Genomic DNA, 26,014 nt, shown 5'->3' on the forward strand with positions numbered 1-26,014 from the left:
GGGATAAAGGGACTTGATGGTGGTGACCCCATAACTCCAGGGATAAAGGGGATGTGATGGGGGTGACCCCAGGGACAAGAGGACTTGGTGGGGTGACCCCACAACTCCAGGGATAAAGGGGACAAAGGGACTTTGATGTGATTCCACATCCTGGGGCTGGTTTGGAAAACAAAGGGCAGGATTTTGCCCAGGGATGAGGGGACAGGGACAGAGCCCCAGGAGAGATTTGGGGACAAGGACACTGCCCCAGAAGGGATTTGGGGACAGGGACAGTGTTCTAGGAGGGATCTGGGGACAGGGACAGTGCCCAGGGGGGATCTGGGGACAGGGACAGTGTCCCAGGAGTGATCTGGGGACAAGGACGCTGCTCCAAGAGTGATCTGGGGACAGGGACAGTTGTCTAGAAGGGATCTGGGGACAAGGGCACTGTTCCAGGAGGGATCTGAGGACAGGGACAGTGTCCCAGAGACAGGGACAGTGTCCCAGGAGGGATTTGGGGACAGGGACAGTTGTCTAGGAGGGTTCTGGGGACAAGGACAGAGTCCTAGGAGGGATCTGGGGGCAGGGACAGAGTCCCAGGGACAGTGTCCCAGGAGGGATTTGGGGACAGGGACATTGCTCCAGGAGTGATTTGGGGACAGGGACAGTGTCCCAGGAGTGATTTGGGGACAGGGACAGTGACACAGGGACAGGGACATTGCTCCAGGAGGGATTTGGGGACAGGGACAGAGACCTAGGAGGGATCTGGGGACAGGGACAGTGTCCCAGAGACAGGGACAGAGCCCCAGGGGTGATTTGGGGACAGGGACAGAGCCCCAGGGGTGATCTGGGGACAGTGCCACCCCTCCTGGGTGACACCCCCAGGCCCACACCCGTCCCCCCAAGCCCCCCCAGCAGGTCCCACCTGGAGCCAGGTGACGGTGGGTGGGGGGTCCCCCTGGGCCTGGCAGGGCAGGAGCAGCTCCCGCCCCACCTCCTGGAAATATTCCTGCTTGGGCCGCACCCGGAACGAGGGGGGGTCCTGGGGGGCACCGGGGGGGGGGATTTGGGGGGGGGAACAGGGCACAGAGCCCTGCGAGGGGGCACAAGGAGGGGCTCAGAGCCCCCCGGCCCCCTGGCACACCCACACACAGCCCCACTCAGCCCCCAGACCTGCCAGAAGCCCCCAGACCCTCCAGCAGCCCCCAGACCCCCCATTCACCCACAGCCCCCTCCCACACCCCCCACCAGCCCCCAGACCCCCCCAACCACACACCCCATCATCTCCAGTCCCCCCTCCCACACCTCCCAGACCCCCCATTCACCCACAGCCCCCTCCCACACACCCCACCAGCCCCCAGACCCCCCATTCACCCACAGCCCCCCCAAACAACACCCCATCATCTCCAGACCCCCCCAACAACAGCCCATCATCTCCAGACCCCCCACACTCCCAACAGCCCCCAGACCCCCCAAACAACACCCCATAATCTCCAGACCCCCCCACACACCCCACCACCCCCCAGACCCCCCAACCACACCCCCCATCATCTCCAGAGCCCCTCCCACACCCACCAGCCCCCAGACCCCCCCAATCACGCAGAGAACCCCCCCCCCCACATCCCACCAGCCCCCAGACCCCCCATTCACCCAGAGCCCCTTCCCACACACCCCCCCAGCCCCCAGACCCCCCAACCACACACCCCATCATCTCCAGACCCCCCCCCACTCCCACCCAACAGCCCCCAGACCCCTCCACCACCCTCCAGACCCCTCCACCACTCCCCATCAGCCCCCAGACCCCCAACCACACACCCCATCATCTCCAGACCCCCTCCACACCCCCCCCACACCCCAGTCCCCCCCAGCCCCCAGACCCCCTCCACCAGCCCCCAGACCCCCTCCAGCAGCCCCCAGACCCCTCCAGCAGCCCCCAGACCCCCTCCACGTCCCCCACCCCCCCCTCCAACCCCCCAGCCCCCCCAGCCCCCAGCCCCCCTCCACACCCCCCAGTCCCCCCCAGCCCCCAGACCCCCTCCACGTCCCCCCCCAGCCCCCCCAGCCCCCCTCCAGCAGCCCCCAGACCCCCCAACCACCCCCCCCATCATCTCCAGCCCCCCTCCACACCCCCCTCCATCCCCCCCACCCCCCCCAGCCCCCCCAGCCCCCAGACCCCCTCCAGCAGCCCCAGACCCCCTCCACGTCCCCCCCCACCCCCCCAGACCCCCCCAGCCCTCCTAGCCCCCAGACCCCCTCCAGCAGCCCCCAGACCCCCTCAACGTCCCCCTCCACCCCCCTCACCCCCCCAGCCCCCAGACCCCTCCAGCAGCCCCCAGACCCCCTCCAGCAGCCCCCAGACCCCCCAACCACCCCCCCCCATCATCTCCAGCCCCCCTCCACATCCCCCTCCATCCCCCCCACCCCCCCCAGCCCCCCTAGCCCCCAGACCCCCTCCAGCAGCCCCCAGACCCCCTCCACCCCCCCATTCCCCCCAGCCCCCAGACCCCCTCCAGCCCCCCAGCCCCCAGACCCCCTCCACCCCCCCAGCCCCCCCAGCCCCCAGACCCCCTCCACCAGCCCCCAGACCCCTCCACCCCCCCAGCCCCCCCAGCCCCCAGACCCCCTCCAGCAGCCCCCAGACCCCCCAACCACCCCCCTCATCATCTCCATCCCCCCTCCAGACCCCCCTCCACCCCCCCAGCCCCCCCCAGCCCCCAGACCCCCTCCAGCAGCCCCCAGACCCCCTCCACCCCCCCAGCCCCCCCCTAGCCCCCAGACCCCCTCCAGCAGCCCCCAGACCCCCCAACCACACCCCCCATCATCTCCAGACCCCCTCCACACCCCCCTCCACACCCCCCCCACCCCCCCAGTCCCCCCCAGCCCCCAGACCCCTCCACCAGCCCCCAGACCCCTCCACCAGCCCCCAGACCCCCTCCACGTCCCCCTCCACCCCCCCATTCCCCCCCAGCCCCCAGACCCCCTCCAGCAGCCCCCAGACCCCCCAACCACCTCCCCCCATCATCTCCAGCCCCCCTCCAGACCCCCCCAGCCCCCCCGGCCCCCCGGCCCCCTCCCCACCTGCAGGAGGACGCGGGTGGGCCGGGAGGGCCCGGCGGTGCCGTAGCTGTTGTAGGGGGTGCACCGATAGACCCCCAGCGCGTCCTCGTTGCCCGTGGCCACCAGCAGGGAGCCGTCGGTAGCCACCGACCAGCCCGGCAGCTGGGACGGGGGGGGGGTTGGGGATAAAGAATTGAGAAATCAGGAATTAAGGATGAAGAAAACAAGAATAAAGAATTAAGAAATTAAAGAATTAAGAAATTAAGAAATTAAGAATGAAGAATTAAGAAATTAAGAATAAAAAATTAAAAATTCAAGAATAAAGAATGAAGAAATTAAGAATAAAGAATTAAGGAATTAAGAATGAAGAATGAAGAATAAAGAAATCAAGAATAAAGAATTAAAAATTCAAGAATGAAGAATTAAGAAATTAGGAATAAAGAATTAAGAAATTAAGAATAAAGAATGAAGAAATTAAGAATAAAGAGTTAAGAAATTAAGAATGAAGAATTAAAAATTCAAGAATGAAGAATTAAGAAATTAAGAATAAAGAATTAAGAAATTAAGAATAAAGAATTAAGAAATTAAGAATAAAGAATTAAGAAATTAAGAATGAAGAATGAAGAATAAAGAAATCAAGGATAAAGAATAAAGAATTAAAAATTCAAGAATGAAGAATTAAGAAATTAAGAATGAAGAATTAAGAATAAAGAAATCAAGAATAAAGAATAAAGAATTAAAAATTCAAGAATGAAGAATTAAGAAATTAAGAATGAAGAATAAAGAAATCAAGAATAAAGAATAAAGAATTAAAAATTCAAGAATGAAGAATGAAGAAATTAAGAATGAAGAATTAAGAAATCAAGAATAAAGAATTAAAAATTCACGAATAAAGAATTAAAAATTCAAGAATGAAGAATTAAGAAATCAAGAATAAAGAATTAAAAATTCACGAATAAAGAATTAAAAATTCAAGAATGAAGAATTAAGAAATTAAGAATGAAGAATTAAGAATAAAGAAATCAAGAATAAAGAATTAAAAATTCAAGAGTAAAGAATTAAGAAATTAAGAATGAAGAATTAAGAAATTAAGAATGAAGAATGAAGAATTAAGAATAAAGAAATCAAGAATAAAGAATGAAGAATTAAGAAATTAAGAATGAAGAATAAAGAAATCAAGAATAAAGAATTAAAAATTCAAGAGTAAAGAATTAAGAAATTAAGAATGAAGAATAAAGAAATCAAGAATAAAGAATTAAGAGATCAAGAATAAAGAATTAAGAGATCAAGAATCAAGACTTAAGGATGAAGAAATCAAGAATTAAAGATAAAGGAATCAAGAATAAAGAATGAAGAAATCAAGAGTTAAGATTTAAGGTTGGAAGGTGTTAGGAAGGTGTTTTTGGGGTGTTGGGGCTGTTTTGGGGCTGTTTTTGGGGTGTTTGGGTCTGTTTTTGGGTCTGTTTCTGACTGGTTTCGGGGTGTTTGGGTCTGTTTTTGGGGTGTTTGGGGCTGTTTCTGGGGTGTTTCTGACTGGTTTTGGGGTGTTGGGTCTGTTTCTGGGGTGTTGGGTCTGTTTTTGGGGTGTTTGGGTCTGTTTTTGGGGTGTTTGGGGCTGTTTCTGGGGTGTTGGGTCTGTTTTTGGGTCTGTTTCTGACTGTTTCTGGGGTGTTTCTGGCTGGTTTTGGGGTGTTTGGGGCTGGTTTTGGGGTCTTTGGGGCTGGTTTTGGGGTGTTTTGTGTCTGTTTCTGGCTGGTTTTGGGGTATTTCTGGCTGGTTTTGGGGTGTTTGGGTCTGTTTCTGGGGTGTTTGGCTCTGTTTCTGGGGTGTTTGGCTCTGTTTTTGGGGTGTTGGGTCTGTTTCTGGGGTGTTGGGTCTGTTTCTGGGGTGTTGGGTCTGTTTCTGGGGTGTTTGGGTCTGTTTTTGGGGTGTTGGGTCTGTTTCTGGGGTGTTTGGGTCTGTTTCTGGGGTGTTTGGCTCTGTTTCTGGGGTGTTTGGCTCTGTTTTTGGGGTGTTTGGGTCTGTTTCGGGGTGTTTGGCTCTGTTTCTGGGGTGTTGGGTCTGTTTCTGGGGTGTTTGGCTCTGTTTTTGGGGTGTTTGGGTCTGTTTCGGGGTGTTTGGCTCTGTTTCTGGGGTGTTGGGTCTGTTTCTGGGGTGTTTGGGTCTGTTTTCGGGGTGTTGGGTCTGTTTTTGGGGTGTTGGGTCTGTTTCTGGGGTGTTTGGGTCTGTTTTTGGGGTGTTTGGCTCTGTTTCTGGGGTGTTGGGTCTGTTTCTGGGGTGTTTGGCTCTGTTTTCGGGGTGTTGGGTCTGTTTTTGGGGTGTTTGGGTCTGTTTCTGGGGTGTTTGGGTCTGTTTCTGGGGTGTTTGGCTCTGTTTTTGGGGTGTTTGGCTCTGTTTCTGGGGTGTTTGGGTCTGTTTCTGGGGTGTTTGGGTCTGTTTCTGGGGTGTTTGGGTCTGTTTCTGGGGTGTTTGGGTCTGTTTCTGGGGTGTTGGGTCTGTTTCTGGGGTGTTTGGCTCTGTTTTTGGGGTGTTTGGCTCTGTTTCTGGGGTGTTTGGCTCTGTTTTTGGGGTGTTGGGTCTGTTTCTGGGGTGTTGGGTCTGTTTCTGGGGTGTTTGGCTCTGTTTTTGGGGTGTTTGGGTCTGTTTCTGGGGTGTTGGGTCTGTTTCTGGGGTGTTTGGGTCTGTTTCTGGGGTGTTTGGCTCTGTTTTTGGGGTGTTTGGCTCTGTTTCTGGGGTGTTTGGGTCTGTTTTTGGGGTGTTGGGTCTGTTTCTGGGGTGTTGGGTCTGTTTCTGGGGTGTTGGGTCTGTTTCTGGGGTGTTTGGCTCTGTTTTTGGGGTGTTGGGTCTGTTTCTGGGGTGTTTTGGGCTGTTTTCGGGGTGTTGGGTCTGTTTTTGGGGTGTTTGGCTCTGTTTCTGGGGTGTTTGGGTCTGTTTCTGGGGTGTTGGGTCTGTTTTCGGGGTGTTGGGTCTGTTTCTGGGGTGTTTGGCTCTGTTTCTGGGGTGTTTGGGTCTGTTTTTGGGGTGTTTGGGTCTGTTTCTGGGGTGTTTTGGGCTGTTTTCGGGGTGTTGGGTCTGTTTTTGGGGTGTTTGGCTCTGTTTCTGGGGTGTTTGGGTCTGTTTCTGGGGTGTTGGGTCTGTTTCTGGGGTGTTTGGCTCTGTTTTTGGGGTGTTTGGCTCTGTTTCTGGGGTGTTGGGTCTGTTTCTGGGGTGTTTGGGTCTGTTTCTGGGGTGTTGGGTCTGTTTGGTCTGTTTCTGGGGTGTTTGGGTCTGTTTCTGGGGTGTTTGGGTCTGTTTCTGGGGTGTTGGGTCTGTTTCTGGGGTGTTTGGCTCTGTTTTTGGGGTGTTTGGCTCTGTTTCTGGGGTGTTGGGTCTGTTTCTGGGGTGTTTGGCTCTGTTTTTGGGGTGTTGGGTCTGTTTTTGGGGTGTTTGGGTCTGTTTCTGGGGTGTTTGGTCTGTTTTCGGGGTGTTGGGTCTGTTTTTGGGGTGTTGGGTCTGTTTCTGGGGTGTTTGGGTCTGTTTTTGGGGTGTTTGGCTCTGTTTCTGGGGTGTTGGGTCTGTTTCTGGGGTGTTTGGCTCTGTTTTCGGGGTGTTGGGTCTGTTTTTTGGGGTGTTTGGGTCTGTTTCTGGGGTGTTTGGGTCTGTTTCTGGGGTGTTTGGCTCTGTTTTTGGGGTGTTTGGCTCTGTTTCTGGGGTGTTTGGGTCTGTTTTTGGGGTGTTGGGTCTGTTTCTGGGGTGTTGGGTCTGTTTCTGGGGTGTTGGGTCTGTTTCTGGGGTGTTTGGGTCTGTTTCTGGGTGTTGGGTCTGTTTCTGGGGTGTTTGGGTCTGTTTCTGGGGTGTTTGGGTCTGTTTCTGGGGTGTTGGGTCTGTTTCTGGGGTGTTTGGCTCTGTTTTTGGGGTGTTTGGCTCTGTTCTGGGTGTTGGGTTCTGTTTCTGGGGGTGTCTGTTTGGGGTGTTGGGTCTGTTTTTGGGTGTTTGGGTCTGTTTCTGGGGTGTTTGGGTCTGTTTTCGGGGTGTTTGGGTCTGTTTTTGGGGTGTTGGGTCTGTTTCTGGGGTGTTTGGGTCTGTTTTTGGGGTGTTTGGCTCTGTTTCTGGGGTGTTGGGTCTGTTTCTGGGGTGTTTGGCTCTGTTTTCGGGGTGTTGGGTCTGTTTTTGGGGTGTTTGGGTCTGTTTCTGGGGTGTTTGGGTCTGTTTCTGGGGTGTTTGGCTCTGTTTTTGGGGTGTTTGGCTCTGTTTCTGGGGTGTTTGGGTCTGTTTTTGGGGTGTTGGGTCTGTTTCTGGGGTGTTGGGTCTGTTTCTGGGGTGTTGGGTCTGTTTCTGGGGTGTTTGGCTCTGTTTTTTGGGGTGTTGGGTCTGTTTCTGGGGTGTTTTGGGCTGTTTTCGGGGTGTTGGGTCTGTTTTTGGGGTGTTTGGCTCTGTTTCTGGGGTGTTTGGGTCTGTTTCTGGGGTGTTGGGTCTGTTTTTGGGGTGTTGGGTCTGTTTCTGGGGTGTTTGGGTCTGTTTCTGGGGTGTTTGGGTCTGTTTCTGGGGTGTTGGGTCTGTTTTCGGGGTGTTGGGTCTGTTTCTGGGGTGTTTGGCTCTGTTTCTGGGGTGTTTGGGTCTGTTTTTGGGGTGTTTGGGTCTGTTTCTGGGGTGTTTTGGGCTGTTTTCGGGGTGTTGGGTCTGTTTTTGGGGTGTTTGGCTCTGTTTCTGGGGTGTTTGGGTCTGTTTCTGGGGTGTTGGGTCTGTTTCTGGGGTGTTTGGCTCTGTTTTTGGGGTGTTTGGCTCTGTTTCTGGGGTGTTGGGTCTGTTTCTGGGGTGTTTGGGTCTGTTTCTGGGGTGTTGGGTCTGTTTCTGGGGTGTTTGGGTCTGTTTCTGGGGTGTTTGGGTCTGTTTCTGGGGTGTTGGGTCTGTTTCTGGGGTGTTTGGCTCTGTTTTTGGGGTGTTTGGCTCTGTTTCTGGGGTGTTGGGTCTGTTTCTGGGGTGTTTGGCTCTGTTTTTGGGGTGTTGGGTCTGTTTTTGGGGTGTTTGGGTCTGTTTCTGGGGTGTTTTGGGTCTGTTTTCGGGGTGTTGGGTCTGTTTTTGGGGTGTTGGGTCTGTTTCTGGGGTGTTTGGGTCTGTTTTTGGGGTGTTTGGCTCTGTTTCTGGGGGTGTTGGGTCTGTTTCTGGGGTGTTTGGCTCTGTTTCTGGGGTGTTGGGTCTGTTTTTGGGGTGTTTGGGTCTGTTTCTGGGGTGTTTGGGTCTGTTTCTGGGGTGTTTGGCTCTGTTTTTGGGGTGTTTGGCTCTGTTTCTGGGGTGTTTGGGTCTGTTTCTGGGTGTTTGGGTCTGTTTCTGGGGTGTTTGGGTCTGTTTCTGGGGTGTTTGGGTCTGTTTCTGGGGTGTTGGGTCTGTTTCTGGGGTGTTGGGTCTGTTTTTGGGGTGTTGGGTCTGTTTCTGGGGTGTTTGGGTCTGTTTCTGGGGTGTTGGGTCTGTTTCTGGGGTGTTTGGGTCTGTTTTCGGGGGTGTTGGGTCTGTTTTCGGGGAGTTGGGTCTGTTTCTGGGGTGTTGGGTCTGTTTCTGGGGTGTTTGGCTCTGTTTTTGGGGTGTTTGGGTCTGTTTCTGGGGTGTTTGGCTCTGTTTTTGGGGTGTTTGGGTCTGTTTCTGGGGTGTTGGGTCTGTTTCTGGGGTGTTTGGGTCTGTTTTTGGGGTGTTTGGGTCTGTTTCTGGGGTGTTTGGCTCTGTTTTTGGGGGTGTTGGGTCTGTTTCTGGGGTGTTGGGTCTGTTTCTGGGGTGTTTGGCTCTGTTTTTGGGGTGTTTGGGTCTGTTTCTGGGGTGTTGGGTCTGTTTCTGGGGTGTTTGGGGTCTGTTTCTGGGGTGTTTGGCTCTGTTTTTGGGGTGTTTGGCTCTGTTTCTGGGGTGTTTGGGTCTGTTTTTGGGGTGTTGGGTCTGTTTCTGGGGTGTTGGGTCTGTTTCTGGGGTGTTGGGTCTGTTTCTGGGGTGTTTGGCTCTGTTTTTGGGGTGTTGGGTCTGTTTCTGGGGTGTTTTGGGCTGTTTTCGGGGTGTTGGGTCTGTTTTTGGGGTGTTTGGCTCTGTTTCTGGGGTGTTTGGGTCTGTTTCTGGGGTGTTGGGTCTGTTTCTGGGTGTTTGGCTCTGTTTTTGGGGTGTTTGGCTCTGTTTCTGGGGTGTTGGGTCTGTTTCTGGGGTGTTTGGGTCTGTTTCTGGGGTGTTGGGTCTGTTTCTGGGGTGTTTGGCTCTGTTTTTGGGGTGTTGGGTCTGTTTCTGGGGTGTTTGGCTCTGTTTTTGGGGTGTTGGGTCTGTTTTTGGGGTGTTTGGCTCTGTTTTTGGGGTGTTGGGTCTGTTTCTGGGGTGTTGGGTCTGTTTCTGGGGTGTTTGGGTCTGTTTTCGGGGTGTTGGGTCTGTTTTCGGGAGTTGGGTCTGTTTCTGGGGTGTTGGGTCTGTTTCTGGGGTGTTTGGCTCTGTTTTTGGGGTGTTTGGGTCTGTTTCTGGGGTGTTTGGCTCTGTTTTTGGGGTGTTGGGTCTGTTTCTGGGGTGTTGGGTCTGTTTCTGGGGTGTTTGGCTCTGTTTTTGGGGTGTTTGGGTCTGTTTCTGGGGTGTTGGGTCTGTTTCTGGGGTGTTTGGGTCTGTTTCTGGGGTGTTTGGCTCTGTTTCTGGGGTGTTTGGGTCTGTTTTTGGGGTGTTGGGTCTGTTTCTGGGGTGTTGGGTCTGTTTCTGGGGTGTTGGGTCTGTTTCTGGGGTGTTTGGCTCTGTTTTTGGGGTGTTTGGCTCTGTTTCTGGGGTGTTTGGGTCTGTTTCTGGGTGTTTTGGGCTGTTTTCGGGGTGTTGGGTCTGTTTTTGGGGTGTTTGGCTCTGTTTCTGGGGTGTTTGGGTCTGTTTCTGGGGTGTTGGGGTCTGTTTCTGGGGTGTTGGGTCTGTTTTCGGGGTGTTGGGTCTGTTTCTGGGGTGTTGGGTCTGTTTCTGGGGTGTTTGGCTCTGTTTCTGGGGTGTTTGGCTCTGTTTTCGGGGTGTTGGGTCTGTTTCTGGGGTGTTGGGTCTGTTTCTGGGGTGTTTGGCTCTGTTTCTGGGGTGTTTGGGTCTGTTTCTGGGGTGTTGGGTCTGTTTTTGGGGTGTTTGGCTCTGTTTTTGGGGTGTTTGGCTCTGTTTTTGGGGTGTTGGGTCTGTTTCTGGGGTGTTGGGTCTGTTTTCGGGGTGTTGGGTCTGTTTTTGGGGTGTTGGGTCTGTTTCTGGGGTGTTTGGGTCTGTTTCTGGGGTGTTGGGTCTGTTTCTGGGGTGTTTGGGTCTGTTTCTGGGGTGTTGGGTCTGTTTCTGGGGTGTTTGGCTCTGTTTTTGGGGTGTTTGGGTCTGTTTCGGGGTGTTTGGCTCTGTTTCTGGGGTGTTGGGTCTGTTTCTGGGGTGTTTGGGTCTGTTTTCGGGGTGTTGGGTCTGTTTTTGGGGTGTTGGGTCTGTTTCTGGGGTGTTTGGGTCTGTTTTTGGGGTGTTTGGCTCTGTTTCTGGGGTGTTGGGTCTGTTTCTGGGGTGTTTGGCTCTGTTTTCGGGGTGTTGGGTCTGTTTTTGGGGTGTTTGGGTCTGTTTCTGGGGTGTTTGGGTCTGTTTTTGGGGTGTTTGGCTCTGTTTCTGGGGTGTTTGGCTCTGTTTTCGGGGTGTTGGGTCTGTTTCTGGGGTGTTTGGCTCTGTTTCTGGGGGTGTTTGGGTCTGTTTTTGGGGTGTTTGGCTCTGTTTTTGGGGTGTTTGGCTCTGTTTCTGGGGTGTTGGGTCTGTTTTCGGGGTGTTTGGCTCTGTTTTTGGGGTGTTTGGGTCTGTTTTTGGGGTGTTTGGCTCTGTTTCTGGGTGTTGGTCTGTTTTTCGGGGTGTTTGGCTCTGTTTTTGGGGTGTTTGGGTCTGTTTTTGGGGTGTTGGGTCTGTTTCTGGGGTGTTGGGTCTGTTTTCGGGGTGTTGGGTCTGTTTTTGGGGTGCAGTACCTTGTCCAGCTGCAGGGGCTGCCCGTCGCGGGTCCAGGTGACGCGCAGCAGGGGGGGGTTGGCGCGGGACGGGCAGGGGATGATGCCCCTCATGCCCTTGGGCAGGGGGGTCTCGGGCAGCATCGCCGTCACCTGGGGCGGGGTCTGGGGGGGCAACGGGGGGGGGAAAATTCCAGAAATGCCCCAGGGGGAACCACCCCCCCCCCCAGGCCCCCAAAAACCACGGGAGAGGGATTTTCCCATTCCCAGCCCTGCCCTAAAACTCATATTTATTATAAACCACACGTTTATAATATTGTATGTAATAAATATTATGTATATTATATCTGTAATAAATATTATGTATATTATATCTGTAATAAATATTATGTATATTATATCTGTAATAAATATTATATGTATTATATCTGTAATAAATATTATATATATTATATCTGTAATAAATATTATATATATTATATATGTACTATATATTATATATATTATATATGCAATAAACATTATATATATATTATATATGTAATAAATATTTTATATATTATATCTGTAATAAATATTACATGTATTATACATGTAATATATATTATATATATTACATATGCAATAAACATTATATATATTATATATGTAATAAATATTATATATATTATATATGTAATAAGCATTATATATATTATATATGTAATAAATATTATATATATTATATATGTAATAAATATTATATATATTATATATGTAATAAGCATTATATATATTATATATGTAATAAGCATCATATATATTATATATGTAATAAATATTATATATATTATATTTGTAATAAATATTATATATATTATATTTGTAATAAATATTATATATATTATATATGTAATAAATATTATATATATTATATATGTAATATATATTATATATATTATGTATGTAATAAACATTATATATATATTATATATGTAATAAATATTTTATATATTATATCTGTAATAAATATTATATGTATTATACATGTAATATATATTATATATATTATACATGTAATATATATTATATATATTACATATGCAATAAACATTATATATTATATATGTAATAAATATTATATATATTATATATGTAATAAGCATTATATATATTATATATGTAATAAATATTATATATATTATATTTGTAATAAATATAATATATATTATATTTGTAATAAATATTATATATATTATATATGTAATATAGATTATATATATTATATATGTAATAAACATCATATATATTATATCTGTAATAAATATTATATATATTATACATGCAATAAACATTATATATATTTGTAATAAACATTATATATATTACATAAGTAATAAATATATATTATATCTGTAATAAATATTATATATGTTATATCTGTAATAAACATTATATATATTATATCTGTAATAAATGGGGGGGTCCCAGAACATATATTCTATATTCTATATTCTATATTCTATATTCTACATATTATATGTTATATATTATATATTATATATAATTATCTATTATGTATAATAGATATTTATACAAATATATAAAATAAATCATTATATATTTTATATATTCATGCTTTTTAGTCACATTTGGTGTCTTTTTAGTCACATTTGGTGCCTTTCTCAGCACATTTTGGGGCTTTTGGGGCACATCTGGTGCCTTTCTCTGCACATTTTGGGGCTTTTTAGTCACATTTGGGGGCTTTTTGGGCACATTTGGTGCCTTTCTCTGCACATTTTGGGGCTTTTTGGGCACATTTGGTGTCTTTTTAGTCACATTTGGTGCCTTTCTCAGCACATTTTGGGGCTTTTTGGGCACATTTGGTGTCTTTTTAGTCACATTTGGTGCCTTTCTCAGCACATTTTGGGGCTTTTTGGGCACATTTGGTGCCTTTTTCTGCCCATTTTGGGGATTTTTATTCACATTCGCTGTCTTTTTAGTCACATTTGGTTCCTTTCTCTGCCCATTTCGAGCCTTTTCAGCCGCGTTTGGCGCCCGTGCCCCCCTCCCCGTGCCCCCCGGTGCCCCCCCGGTGCCCCCCCGGTGCCCCCCGTGTCTCACGGAGCACGGTGAGGAAGGCAGATGCCGAGGGGGGGTCCCGGAGCCCGTTGCTGGGGGTGCAGGTGTATTTGCCCGAGTCCTCGGGGGCGCTTTGCCGGAGCAGGAGACTCCCGTCCACCAACACCCGGACGCGGGCCTGCAGCCGGCTGGGGGGGCACGGGGGGCACGGGGGGGGTACAGGGGGCACAGGGGGGTACAGAGGGGCATGGTGGGACCAGCCCTGGGGTGGGGCGGCCCCCGGGACCCCCCAACACTCACCCAGCCTGTCCATGGACTCCCCAAACACACCCCCAACCTGCCCCCAGACCCCACCAATGCACAGCCCACCATACCCCAGACCCCCAACACACACCCAACCTGACCCAGACCCCCCCAACACACCCCCAACCTGCCCATGGACCCCCCCAACACACACCCAAACTGCCCCAGACCCCCCAACACACCCCCAACCTGCCCATGGACCCCCCCAACACACCCCCCAGCCTGCCCCCAGACCCCCCAACGCACAGCCCATCATACCCCAGACCCCCAACACACACCCAACCTGACCCCAGACCCCCCGACCTGCCCCCAGACCCCCCAACACCCAACCCATCATACCCCAGCCCCCCTCCCCAGCCCCGGTGGGCCCCCCGTTCCTGGTGGGCCCCCCGTTCCTGGCCCACCTGAGGTGGAAGACGTTGGTGCCGCCCTGGAACCAGGAGTAGGTGAGGTTGCCCGGGTAGGCCTCGGCCTGGCAGGCCAGGAACGCGTCCTGGGACACGTTCACCGTCACGTTCCGCGGGGGCACCACGATCACCGGCGGGCCTGGGGACACGGGGGACACAGGGGACACTGAGGGGACACTGAGGGGACACTGAGGGGACAGAGGGGACACTGAGGGGGCACCATGATCACCGGCGGGCCTGGGGACACAGGGGACACTGAGGGGACACAGGGGACACTGAGGGGACACTGAGGGGACACTGAGGGGACACAGGGGACAGAGGGGACACTGAGGGGGCACCATGATCACCGGCGGGCCTGGGGACAGAGGGGACACTGAGGGGACAGAGGGGACACTGAGGGGGCATTGAGGGGATAGAGGGGACACTGAGGGGACACTGAGGGGACATTCTGGGGGACACCACGATCACCGGCGGGCCTGGGGACACAGGGGACACTGAGGGACATTCTGGGGGACACCACGATCACCGGTGGGCCTGGGGACAGAGGGGACACTGAGGGACACTGAGGGGACACTGAGGGGACACTGAGGGGACAGAGGGAACAGAGGGGACAGAGGGGACATTCTGGGGGGCACCACGATCACCGGCAGGCCTGGGGACTCAGGGACACTGAGGGGACATTGAGGGGACACTGAGGGGACACTGAGGGGACAGAGGGGACACTGAGGGGACACTGAGGGGACACTGAGGGGGCACCATGATCACCGGCGGGCCTGGGACACAGGGGACACAGAGGGACATTCTGGGGGACACCATGATCACTGGCAGCCCTGGGGACACAGGGGACACTGAGGGACACTGAGGGGACACTGAGGGGACAGAGGGAACAGAGGGGACAGAGGGGACATTCTGGGGGGCACCACGATCACCGGCAGGCCTGGGGACTCAGGGACACTGAGGGGACACTGAGGGGACACTGAGGGGACACCACGATCACCAGCGGGCCTGGGGACACAGGGGACACTGAGGGGACAGAGGGGACAGAAGGGACAGAGGGGACACTGAGGGGACACTGAGGGACACTGTGGGGACATGTTCACCGTCACATTCCGGGGGGGCACCACGATCACCGACGGGCCTGGGGACACTGAGGGGACACTGAGGGGACATTCTGGGGGGACACATTAATGGTGACATTCTGGGGGGCACCATGATCACCGGCGGGCCTGGGGACACAGGGGACACTGAGGGGACACTGAGGGGACAGAGGGGACACTGAGGGGGCACCACGATCACCGGCGGGCCTGGGGACACGGGGGACACTGAGGGACATTCTGGGGACACCATGATCACTGGTGGCCCTGGGGACACAGGGGACACTGAGGGACACTGAGGGGACACTGAGGGGACACCACGATCACTGGTGGCCCTGGGGACACAGGGGACACTGAGGGGACACTGAGGGGACACTGAGGGGACACCACGATCACTGGTGGCCCTGGGGACACAGGGGACACTGAGGGACACTGAGGGGACAGAGGTGACACTGAGGGAACAGAGGGGACACTGAGGGGACACTGAGGGGACACATTCACGGTGACATTCTGGGGGGGCACAGCGCCGGGGGGGTGGCAGTGCCAGGCCCCCCCGTCCTTACCCTGCACGAGCACGCGGGTGGTGTGGGTGACGGTGCCCTCGGCGCTGGCGGCCTGGCACGTGTAGGTGCCCGCGCTGGCTCGGCCCGCGGCCGCCACGCTCAGGGTGCCGTTGGTCACCTGGAAGGGCGGTGGCAGCGCTCGGGGGGTGGCACAAACCCAGTGCCACCATGGCAGCACCAGGACCACCTCAATCCAGGCCCTGGCACTGCCCGGGACCACCCCAAGAACCCCAGCCCGTCCCTCACCCACCCCTTGGGTGGGCACCACGATGACTGGCAGTGCTGGGGGTGGAGGGGACACTGAGGGGACACTGGGCGGGCCCGGGGCCGTGCCCCCTGCCCTGGGCATTGCCCAAAAGAACCTTCTCGTGGCATCCAACCAAACCCTGCCCTGGCACAGCTCCAGCCATGCCCGCCCATAACCCCCCCCAAAATTCCCCATAACCCCCCCCAAATGACCTTTCACCCCCCCAAAATCCCCACAGACCCCCCAAAATCCCCCCCTGCACCCCCCTGGGTGGGCACCACGATGACTGGCAGTGCTGGGGGTGGAGGGGACACAGAGGGGACACTGAGGGGACACTGAGGGGACACTGAGGGGACACTGGGCAGCCCCAGGGCCGTGCCCCCTGCCCTGGGCATTGCCCAAAAGAACCTTCTCATGGCAGAGTGTGGCACTGCCACCAAGGGACGGGGACAGGAACGTGGCAGGTGCCACCACCGAGGCTTCCAGAGCTCCAGGAGGGTTTGGACAATGCCCTGAGGGACAGGGGGAGGCCCTGAGGGACACGGGGGGGTTTTGGGGTGTCCTGGGCAGTGCCAGGGGTCAGATTTGGGTGGTCCTGTGGGTCCCTTCCAGCTCAGGGGTGTGGCACTGCCACCAAGGGACGGTGACAGGAACGTGGCAGGTGCCACCACCGAGGCTTCCAGAGCTCCAGGAGGGTTTGGACGATGCCCTGAGGGACACGGGGGGATTTTGGGGTGACCTGGGCAGGGTCAGGGGATGGATTTGGATGGTCCCTTCCAGCTCAGGGGTGTGGCACTGCCACCAAGGCACGGTGACAGGAACGTGGCAGGTGCCACCCCCACGGCAGGGCCACCCCAAGGTGGGGGGCCACCCCCCGGGGGGGTCTCTGGCCTCACCTGCAGCCCGTCCCCGCCCTGCAGGGGCTCGTCACTCCTCCTCCAGGTGACCACGGGCGGGGGGTTGCCCACGGCGCGGCAGGACAGGGCCAGGGGGGCACCGTCGGGCACCTCCAGCAGCGCCGGGGGGGTCTCCACGAAGGTGGGGGGAGCTGGAAGGGCAGGAGGGGACCCTCAGCCACGGGGAAGCAGGGTGGGGGGGGGTGGGAGGGGAGGGGATGGGATTGGGTGGGGAGGGGATGGGGTGGGATGGGATGGGATGGGGTGGGAGGGGATGGGATGGGATGGGATGGGATTGATGGGATGGGATGGGATGGGATGGGAGGGGATGGAGGGGATGGAGGGGATGGGATGGGATGGGATGGGATAAAGATGGGATTGATGGGATGGGATGGGAGGGGATGGGATTGATGGGATGGGAGGGGAGGGGATGGGATGGGGTGGGATGGAGAGAACAGGCATGGGATGGGATGGGATGGGATGGGATGGGATGGGATGGGATGGGATGGGATGGGATGGGATGGGATGGGATGGGAGGGGATGGGATGGGATAAAGATGGGATTGATGGGATGGGATGGGAGGGGATGGGATGGGATGGGATGGGAGGGGATGGGATGGGATGGGATGGGATGGGATGGGATGGGAGGGGATGGGATGGGATGGGATGGGGTGGGATGGGATGGGATGGTATAAAGATGGGATGGGATGGGAGGGGATGGGATGGAGAGAACAGGGATGGGATGGGATGGGATGGGATGGGATAAAGATGGGATGGGATTGATGGGATGGGATGGGATGGGAGGGGATGGGATGGGATTGATGGGATGGGATGGGATGGATGGGATGGGATGGGATGGGATGGGATGGATGGGGTGGGATGGGGTGGGATGGATGGGATAAAGATGGGATGGGATGGGATAAAGATGGGATTGATGGGATGGGATGGGATGGGATGGGATGGGATGGGATGGGATGGGATGGGATGGGATGGGATGGGATGGGATGGGATGGGATGGGATGGGGTGGGGTGGGATGGGATGGGATGGGATGGGATGGGCTGGGATGATCCGGGGTGGGACAGGTTGGGATGGGATGGGATGGGATGGGATGGGATGGGATGGGATGGGATGGGATGGGATGGGATGGGATGGGATGGGATGGGATGGGATGGGATGGGATGGGGTGGGATGGGGTGGGATGGGGTGGGATGGGGTGGGATGATCTGGGATGGGATGGGCTGGGATGATCTGGGATGGGATGGGATGATCTGGGATGGGCTGGGATGAAGAGGATGGGCTGGGCTGGGATGATCCGGGGTGGGAGGGGTCGGCACCGTGCACGGTGAGGTGGATCCAGGTGCCGTTCTGGAAGTCGGCCTCGGCGCTGTGGCGGTCGAGGAAGAGCACCCTGCACTCGTACCAGCCCTGGTCCTCGGCCCGCAGCCCCTCCAGCCGCAGGGACGCCCCTTCCTCCAGCCTCACACGGCCTGGGGGGGCACGGGGGGGCAGGGACAGCGGGGTCACCAAGCCACCCCTCCCCCGGGTCATATCCCCCCGGGGTCACCCCCCCCGGGTAACCCCCCTCCCCCCAGTCACAGCCCCTTGGGGTCACTCCATCCCGGGTCACCCCCTCCCCCTGGTCACATCTCCCTGGGGTCACTCCCTCCTGGGGCTACCCCCACCCAGGGTCACTCCCTCCTGGGGCTACCCCCTCCTTGAGGTCACCCCCCCTCCCTGGGGTCACTCCCACCCAGGGTCACTCCCTCCCGGGGTCACTCCATCCCGGGTCACCCCCTCCCCTGGTCACATCTCCCTGGGCTCACCCCCTCTTTGAGGTCACTCCCTCCCCTGGTCACAGCCCCCCTGGGGTCACTCCCTCCCGGGGTCACATCCTCCCGGGGTCACCCCCTCCTTGAGGTCACCCCCCCTCCCTGGGGTCACTCCCACCCAGGGTCACTCCCTCCTGGGGTCACTCCCACCCAGGGTCACTCCCACACGGGGTCACTCCCACCCGGAGTCCCCCTCTCCTGGGGTCACTCCCACCCGGGGTCACTCCCACACGGGGTCACTCCCACACGTGGTCCCCCTCTCCTGGGGTCACTCCCACCCGGGGTCCCCCTCTCCTGGGGTCACTCCCACCCAGGGTCACTCCCTCCTGGGGTCACTCCCTCCTGGGGTCACTCCCACCCGGGGTCACATCCCCCTGGGGTCATCCTCTCCCGGGGTCACTCCCACCCGGGGTCCCCCTCTCCTGGGGTCACTCCCTCCCGGGGTCACTCCCTCCTGGGGTCACCCCCTCCTTGAGGTCACCTCCTCCATGGGGTCACCCCCTCCATGGGGTCACCCCCTCCATGGGGTCACTCCCTCCTGGGGTCACCCCACCCCTGGGTCACATTGGCATTGCCCCCCCCAGCCCGGTGGGTGACACTGGCATGGACCCCCCCCCCCTCGCTCCCAGCAGCCGGGCACAACTGGTCCCACCCCCCCGCCCCCCCAAACTGCACCAACCCCCCCCCCTCCCGGTGCCCCCCCGCCCTGGCACCCTCGGGAGCCCTTCTAAGCCGCGGCCCCCGCAGCCCGGGGGGGGCACAGGGGGGGCGAACCCCTCGCCCACCCCGCAGCGCTGAGGGGTGAAAACCCCCCCGGGTGGGCAGCGCTGAGGGGGGGGGGGGCACTGCCAAGGGCCGGGGGGGCTCCTGGAGGAGCAGGAGGAGGAGGAGGAGGAGGAGGAGGAGGAGGAGGATCAAGGGCGGCATCGGCGCGGGCACAGCCCGGTAATCCCCCCCCGCGCTGGTTATTCCCGGAGCCATAATCGGCTCAGGGGGCAGCGGGCGCCGGGCTCAGCCCTGCCTGGCACGGGGGGAGCGGCACCCGGAGCCACGGGACCCTCTGCCCGGGGACCCCCTGCCCGGGGAACCCCTGCCCGGGGAACCCCTGCCCGGGGACCCCCTGCCCGGGGAACCCCTGCCCTGCCCGGGGAACCCCTGCCCGGGGACCCCCTGCCCGGGGAACCCCTGCCCGGGCACCTCCTTGCCCAGGACCCCCTGGCCTGGAACCCCTGGCCTGGCACCCATTGCTCAGGCACCCCCTGCCTGGGCACCCCCTGCCCTGACACCCACTGCCCCAGCACCCTGACCTTGCCCTGGGCACCCCCTGCTCCACCACCCCCTAATCTGGCACCCCAACCCTGCCCTGGGCACCCCAACCCTGCCCTGGCATCCCCTGCCCCCAGAACCCACCACCTCAGCACCTCAACCCTGCCCTGGCACCCCCTGTCCTACCCTGGCACCCCAACCCTGCCCTGGGCACCCCAACCCTGCCCTGGCACCCCAACCTTGCCCTGGCATCCCCTGCCCCCAGAACCCATTGCCTCAGCATCCCAACCCTGCCCTGGCACCCCCTGTCCTACCCTGGCACCCCAACCCTGCTCTGGCACCCCAACCCTGCCCTGGGCACCCCAACCCTGCCCTGGGCACCCCAAACCTCCCCTGGCATCCCCTGCCCTCAGAACCCACCGCCTCAGCACCCCAACCCTGCCCTGGCACCCCCTGTCCTACCCTGGCACCCCAACCCTGCTCTGGCACCCCAACCCTGCCCTGGACACCCCAACCCTGCCCTGGGCACCCCAAACCTGCCTCAGCACTCCAACCCTGCCCAAAAGCTTCCCAAAGCTTCCCAGGTTTTCCCAAAGTCGCCTCCTCCTCCTCCTCCTCCTCCTCCCGGTGCCAGCGGTGCCCACGCGGTGCCCTCCCACTGCCTTGGGCAATGTTTGGGGACTGGCTGTGGCACCGGGCGGGATTCCCCAGAAATTCCTTGGTTGGGAAGCTTTGGGAAGCCCTTGGAAGCCCTGGGAAGCTCTGGGATTCTTTAGGAAGATCTGGGATTCTTTAGGAAGCTCTGGGAAACCCCGGGGAGCTTTGGGAAGCGCTGGGAAGCTTTGGGAAGCGCTGGGAAGCTTTGGGAAGACTTGAGAAGCTTTGGGAAGCTCTGAGAAGCTTTGGGAAGCTTTGGGAAGCTTTGGGAAGCGCTGGGAAGCTCTGGAAAGCTTTGGGAAGCTCTGAGAAGCTTTGGGAAGCTTTGGGAAGCTCTGGGAAGCTTTAGGAAGTGCTGGGATGCTTTGGGAAGCTCTAGTAAGCTTTGGGAAGCTCTGGGAAGCTTTGGGAAGACTTGAGAAGCTTTGGGAAACTCTGGGAAGCTTTAGGAAGTGCTGGGATGCTTTGGGAAGCTCTAGTAAGCTTTGGGAAGCTCTGGGAAGCGCTGGGAAGCCTTGAGAAGCTTTGGGAAGCTCTGGGAAGCTCTGAGAAGCTTTGGGAAGCTTTGGGAAGCTCTGGAAAGCTCTGGAAAGCTTTGGGAAGCTTTGGGAAGCTCTGGGAAGCTCTAGTAAGCTTTGGAAAGCTTTAGGAAGTGCTGGGTGCTTTGGGAAGCTCTAATAAGCTCTGGGAAGCTCTGGGAAGCTTTGGGAAGCTCTGGGAAGCTTTGGGAAGCCTTGAGAAGCTTTGGGAAGCTTTGGGAAGCCTTGAGAAGCTTTGGGAAGCTTTGGGAAGTTTTGGGAAGCTCTAGTAAGCTCTGGGAAGCTCTGGGAAGCGCTGGGAAGCGCTGGGAAGCTCTGGGAAGCTCTGGGAAGTTTTGGGAAGCTTTGGGAAGCTGCAGCTGCCGCCTCCCAGCCCCGGGAGCAGCCGGCGCTGGGGAACAAAGGTCCCTTTGGAGCGGGATCAGAGCCGGCCCCGGGGACGCCCCCCCAGCCCTTCCCCCCCCTCCCCTAATCCCTCCCCGAGCCGGCCCCAACCCCCTCCGGGACGACCCTACAAAAACAAACCCGTCCCCCGGCCCTCGGTCGCCCTTGGCAACCGTCGCTCGGAGGGGACACAAAGGGAGGGAGGGGACACAAAGGGGGGGTTTGGGGACAGGGGACGGCGACAGAGTCACCGTGAGGGGGGGTGGCACCCCGGGGGAGGGGGGAGGAAGAGGGGGCTGCAGCCCCTCCCCCCGTGTCCCCAGGGGGACAGAAGGGACAGAAGGGACAGAAGGGTTTCCAGGGTTTCCCAGGGCTTTCCAAGGGCTTTCCAAAGCTTCCCAGAGCTTCCCAGAGCATCCCAGAGCATCCCAGAGCTTCCCCAGGGTTTCCCAAAGTTCCCCAGGGTTTCCCAAAGCTCCCCTGGATTTCCCAAAGCTCCCCAGGGTTTCCCAAAGCTCCTCAGGGTTTCCCAAAGTTCCCCAGGGTTTCCCAAAGCTCCCCAGACTTCCCAAAGCTTCCCAGGAGATCCCAAAGCTCCCCAGGATTTCCCAAAGCTCCCCAGGATTTCCCAAAGCTCGCCAGGATTTCCCAAAGCTTCCCAGGGTTTCCCAAAGCTTCCCAGACTTCCCAAAGTTCCCCAGGGTTTCCCAAAGCTTCCCAGGGTTTCCCAAAGCTTCCCAGGGTTTCCCAAAGCTTCCCAGGGTTTCCCAAAGCTCCCCAGACTTCCCAAAGTTCCCCAGGATTTCCCAAAGCTCCCCAGGATTTCCCAAAGCTTCCCAGGAGATCCCAAAGCTTCCCAGGAGATCCCAAAGCTTCCCAGGATTTCCCAAAGCTCCCCAGGAGTTCCCAAAGTTCCCCAGGGTCTCCCAAAGCTTCCCAGGGTCTCCCAAAGTTCCCCAGGAGTTCCCAAAGCTCCCCAGGAGTTCCCAAAGCTCCCCAGGATTTCCCAAAGCTCCCCAGGCTTCCCAAAGTTCCCCAGGGTTTCCCAAAGCTTCCCAGGTTTCCCAAAGTTCCCCAGGATTTCCCAAAGCTTCCCAGGGTTTCCCAAAGCTTCCCAGGGTTTCCCAAAGCTCCCCAGGCTTCCCAAAGCTTCCCAACGTTTCCCAAAGCTTCCCCAGGCTTCCCAAAGCTTCCCAACGTTTCCCAAAGCTTCCCAGGATTTCCCAAAGCTTCCCAGGGTTTCCCAAAGCTCCCCAGGGTTTCCCAAAGCTCCCCAGGAGATCCCAAAGCTCCCCAGGGTCTCCCAAAGTTTCCCAGGAGATCCCAAAGCTTCCCAGGGTTTCCCAAAGTTCCCAGGGTTTCCCAAAGTTCCCAGGGTTTCCCAAAGCTTCCCAGGGTTTCCCAAAATTCCCCAGGGTTTCCCAAATCTCCCCAGGGTTTCCCAAAGCTCCCCAGGGTTTCCCAAAGCTTCCCAACGTTTCCCAAAGCTTCCCAGTGTTTCCCAAAGCTTCCCAGGGTTTCCCAAAGCTCCCCTGGATTTCCCAAAGCTTCCCAGGGTTTCCCAAAGTTCCCCAGGGTCTCCCAAAGCTTCCCAGGAGTTCCCAAAGCTCCCCAGGATTTCCCAAAGCTCCCCAGAGTTTCCCAAAGCTTCCCAGGAGATCCCAAAGTTCCCCAGGGTTTCCCAAAGCTCCCCAGGGTTTCCCAAAGCTCCCCAGGAGTTCCCAAAGCTCCCCAGGAGTTCCCAAAGCTCCCCAGGGTTTCCCAAAGCTCTCCAGGGTTTCCCAAAGCTCCCCAGGCTTCCCAAAGTTCCCCAGGGTTTCCCAAAGCTCCCCAGGGTCTCCCAAAGCTCCCCAGGATTTCCTAAAGCTTCCCAGGTTTCCCAAAGCTTTCCAGGGTTTCCCAAAGCTTCCCAGGGTTTCCCAAAGCTCCCCAGGGTTTCCCAAAGCTCCCCAGGGTTTCCCAAAGCTCCCCAGGAGTTCCCAAAGCTCCCCAGACTTCCCAAAGCTCCCCAGGCTTCCCAAAGCTTCCCAACGTTTCCCAAAGCTTCCCAGTGTTTCCCAAAGCTTCCCAGGGTTTCCCAAAGCTCCCCTGGATTTCCCAAAGCTTCCCAGGGTTTCCCAAAGTTCCCCAGGGTCTCCCAAAGCTTCCCAGGAGTTCCCAAAGCTCCCCAGGATTTCCCAAAGCTCCCCAGAGTTTCCCAAAGCTTCCCAGGAGATCCCAAAGTTCCCCAGGGTTTCCCAAAGCTCCCCAGGGTTTCCCAAAGCTCCCCAGGAGTTCCCAAAGCTCCCCAGGAGATCCCAAAGTTCCCCAGGGTTTCCCAAAGCTCTCCAGGGTTCCCCAAAGCTCCCCAGGCTTCCCAAAGTTCCCCAGGGTTTCCCAAAGCTCCCCAGGTTGTCCCAAAGTTCCCCAGGGTTTCCCAAAGCTCCCCAGGTTGTCCCAAAGCTTCCCAGGGTCTCCCAAAGCTTCCCAGGATTTTCCAAGGCTTTCGGGCGACACCCGACCCACGGGCTGGGGGAGGGGCTGCCCTCGCCCTCCCCATCCCCCCTCCCCAATCCCTTCCCAAGGGATGGAAAACAAGCCGTCCCGTTGCCATGGCGACCGTCCCCTCAACCCCCCCTCGCCCTCATTCCAAGCCCCGATCCCGGTTTTTCTCCCCCCCCCGGGGCACAGGGAAGGAGGGTGGGGGGCTGCGGGCAGGGCAGTGCCGACCCCCCTGCCCGGGTAACCCGAGCTGCGGGGGCCCCGCGGGGATCAGGGAACGGGAGATTCCCGGGAAAAGAAGGGTCCTTGTCCGGCTTGAGGGAGGGGGGGAGCTGGGGAAGAGCCCCCCCGGGCAACCCCCGAAATCTGTGCCCTGAAATATGTGCCCCAAATCTGTGCCCTGAAATCTGTGCCCTGAAATCTGTGCCCCAAATCTGTGCTCAAAATGTGTAACACCAAAATCTGTGCCCCAAAATCTGAGTCCCAAATCTGTGCCCCCAAAATCTGTGCCCTGAAATCTGTGCCCCCAAAATCTGTGCCCTGAAATCTGTGCCCCAAATCTGTGCCCAAAATCTGTGCCTCAAATTTGTGCCCCCAAATCTGTGCCCTGAAATCTGTGCCCCCAAATCTGTGCCCCAAAATGTGTAACACCAAAATCTGTGCCCTGAAATCTGTGCCTTAAAATCTGTGCCCCCAAATCTGTGCCACAAAATCTGTGCCCCCAAATCTGTGCCACAAATCTACGCCCCCAAAAACTGTGCCTTAAAATCTGTGCCCCCAAATCTGTGCCCGAAATGTGTGACCCCAAATCTGTGCCCTGAAATCTGTGCCCCAAAATCTGTGCCCCGAAATCTGTGCCCCAAAATCTGTTCCCAAAATCTGTGCCCTAAATCTGTTCCCCAAAATCTGTGCCCTGAAATCTGTGCCACAAATCTACACCCCCAAAATCTGTGCCCTGAAATCTGTGCCCTGAAATCTGTGCCCCCAAAATCTGTGCCCAAAATGTGTGACCCCAAAATCTGTCCCCTGAAATCTGTGCCCCAAAATCTGTGCTCGAAATGTGTGACCCCAAATCTGTGCCCTGAAATCTGTGCCCCAAAATGTGTAACACCAAAATCTGTGCTCTGAAATCTGTGCCCCAAAATCTGTGCCTTAAAATCTGTGCCACAAAATCTGTGCCCCAAATCTGTGCCCTGAAATCTGTGCCCCAAAATCTGTGCCTTAAAATCTGTGCCCAAAATCTGTGCCCCAAAATCTGTGCCCCAAATCTGTGCCCTGAAATCTGTGCCCTGAAATCTGTGCCCCAAAATCTGCCCCCAAAATCTGTGCCCCGAAATCTGTGCCCCCAAAATCTGTCCTGAAATCTGCACCCCAATATCTGCACCCAAAATCTGTGCCCCAAATCTGTGCCACAAAATCTGTGCCCCAAATCTATGCCCCCAAATCTGTGCCCAGAAATCTGTGCCCCAATATCTGCACCCAAAATCTGTGTCCCCAAATCCGTGCCCCCAAATCTATGCCCTGAAATCCGTGCCCCAAAATCTGTCCCCCAAATCTGTGCCCCCAAAATCCATGCCCCAAATCTGTGCCCCCGAAATCTGTCCCCCAAATCTGTGCCCAGAAATCTGTGCCCCAATATCTGCACCCCAAATCTGCGCCCCAAATCTGTGCCCCCAAAATCCATGCCTCAAATCTGTGCCCCCGAAATCTGTCCCCCAAAATCCATGCCCCAAATCCGTGCCCCCAAATCTGTGCCCAGAAATCTGTGCCCAGAAATCTGCACCCCAAATCTGTCCCCCAAATCTGTGCCCCCCAAATCTGTGCCCCCAAAATCCATGCCCCAAATCTGTGCCCCCGAAATCTGTCCCCCAAATCTGTGCCCCTAAATCCGTGCCCCCAAATCCGTGCCCCCAAACCCGTGCCCCCCAAATCCGTGCCCCCCAAACCCGTGCCCCCCAAACCTGTGCCCTCCCCCGGGGGGCAGCAGGGCAGGGGGTTCTGCCCCAAACCGGGGCATTTTGGGGCCAGTTTGGTGACCGGGCACGACCCCCCCCCAGGAAAGGATCGGGGCGGGGATCCCGGCGCGGGGCTGGCACTGCCCGTGCCAGGGCTGGGCACCTCCCCTCTCCCGAGGGACATTCCCGCCCCCGAGGGACATTCCCGCGGCTTTCCCCCTTTCCCAGGGATCCCTAAAGTGCCCAATATCCCCCTCCCGTGCCCAGCCTGGCACCGATTTCTCCCCCAAAATCCCCCCCTGGCCTTCAGGCGACCCCCTTGGCACCGTCGTGGTGCCACCCTCGGGGGAGATTCCCCCGGATCCAGAGGGAGCTGCCTCATCCAG

The 26,014-nt window shown here is 56.3% G+C and overlaps 1 protein-coding gene across 1 annotated transcript in view; it reads right to left on the bottom strand.

Annotated features, from left to right (window-relative positions):
• Positions 1 to 97: 97 nt before the first annotated feature.
• The window catches only part of LOC127466098 (uncharacterized), a gene marked incomplete at its 3' end in the record, with an annotated part of 31,021 nt that continues 5,104 nt past the window's right edge, over positions 98 to 26,014 (bottom strand). The window contains exons 3-9 of the mRNA XM_051776707.1: positions 17,852 to 18,004; positions 16,518 to 16,669; positions 15,375 to 15,492; positions 13,715 to 13,856; positions 13,050 to 13,195; positions 3,058 to 3,198; positions 98 to 1,021 (exon numbers count right to left, since the gene is read on the bottom strand). Of these exons, the coding sequence (XP_051632667.1) occupies positions 98 to 1,021; positions 3,058 to 3,198; positions 13,050 to 13,195; positions 13,715 to 13,856; positions 15,375 to 15,492; positions 16,518 to 16,669; positions 17,852 to 18,004 (1,776 nt within the window). The remainder of the gene's footprint in view (positions 1,022 to 3,057; positions 3,199 to 13,049; positions 13,196 to 13,714; positions 13,857 to 15,374; positions 15,493 to 16,517; positions 16,670 to 17,851; positions 18,005 to 26,014) is intronic.

The sequence above is a fragment of the Manacus candei genome, unplaced genomic scaffold (genome assembly GCF_025592945.1).
Source record: "Manacus candei isolate 608988 ecotype Guabito, Panama unplaced genomic scaffold, ASM2559294v1 h1tg000599l, whole genome shotgun sequence".
Taxonomy (NCBI): Eukaryota; Metazoa; Chordata; class Aves; order Passeriformes; family Pipridae; genus Manacus; species Manacus candei.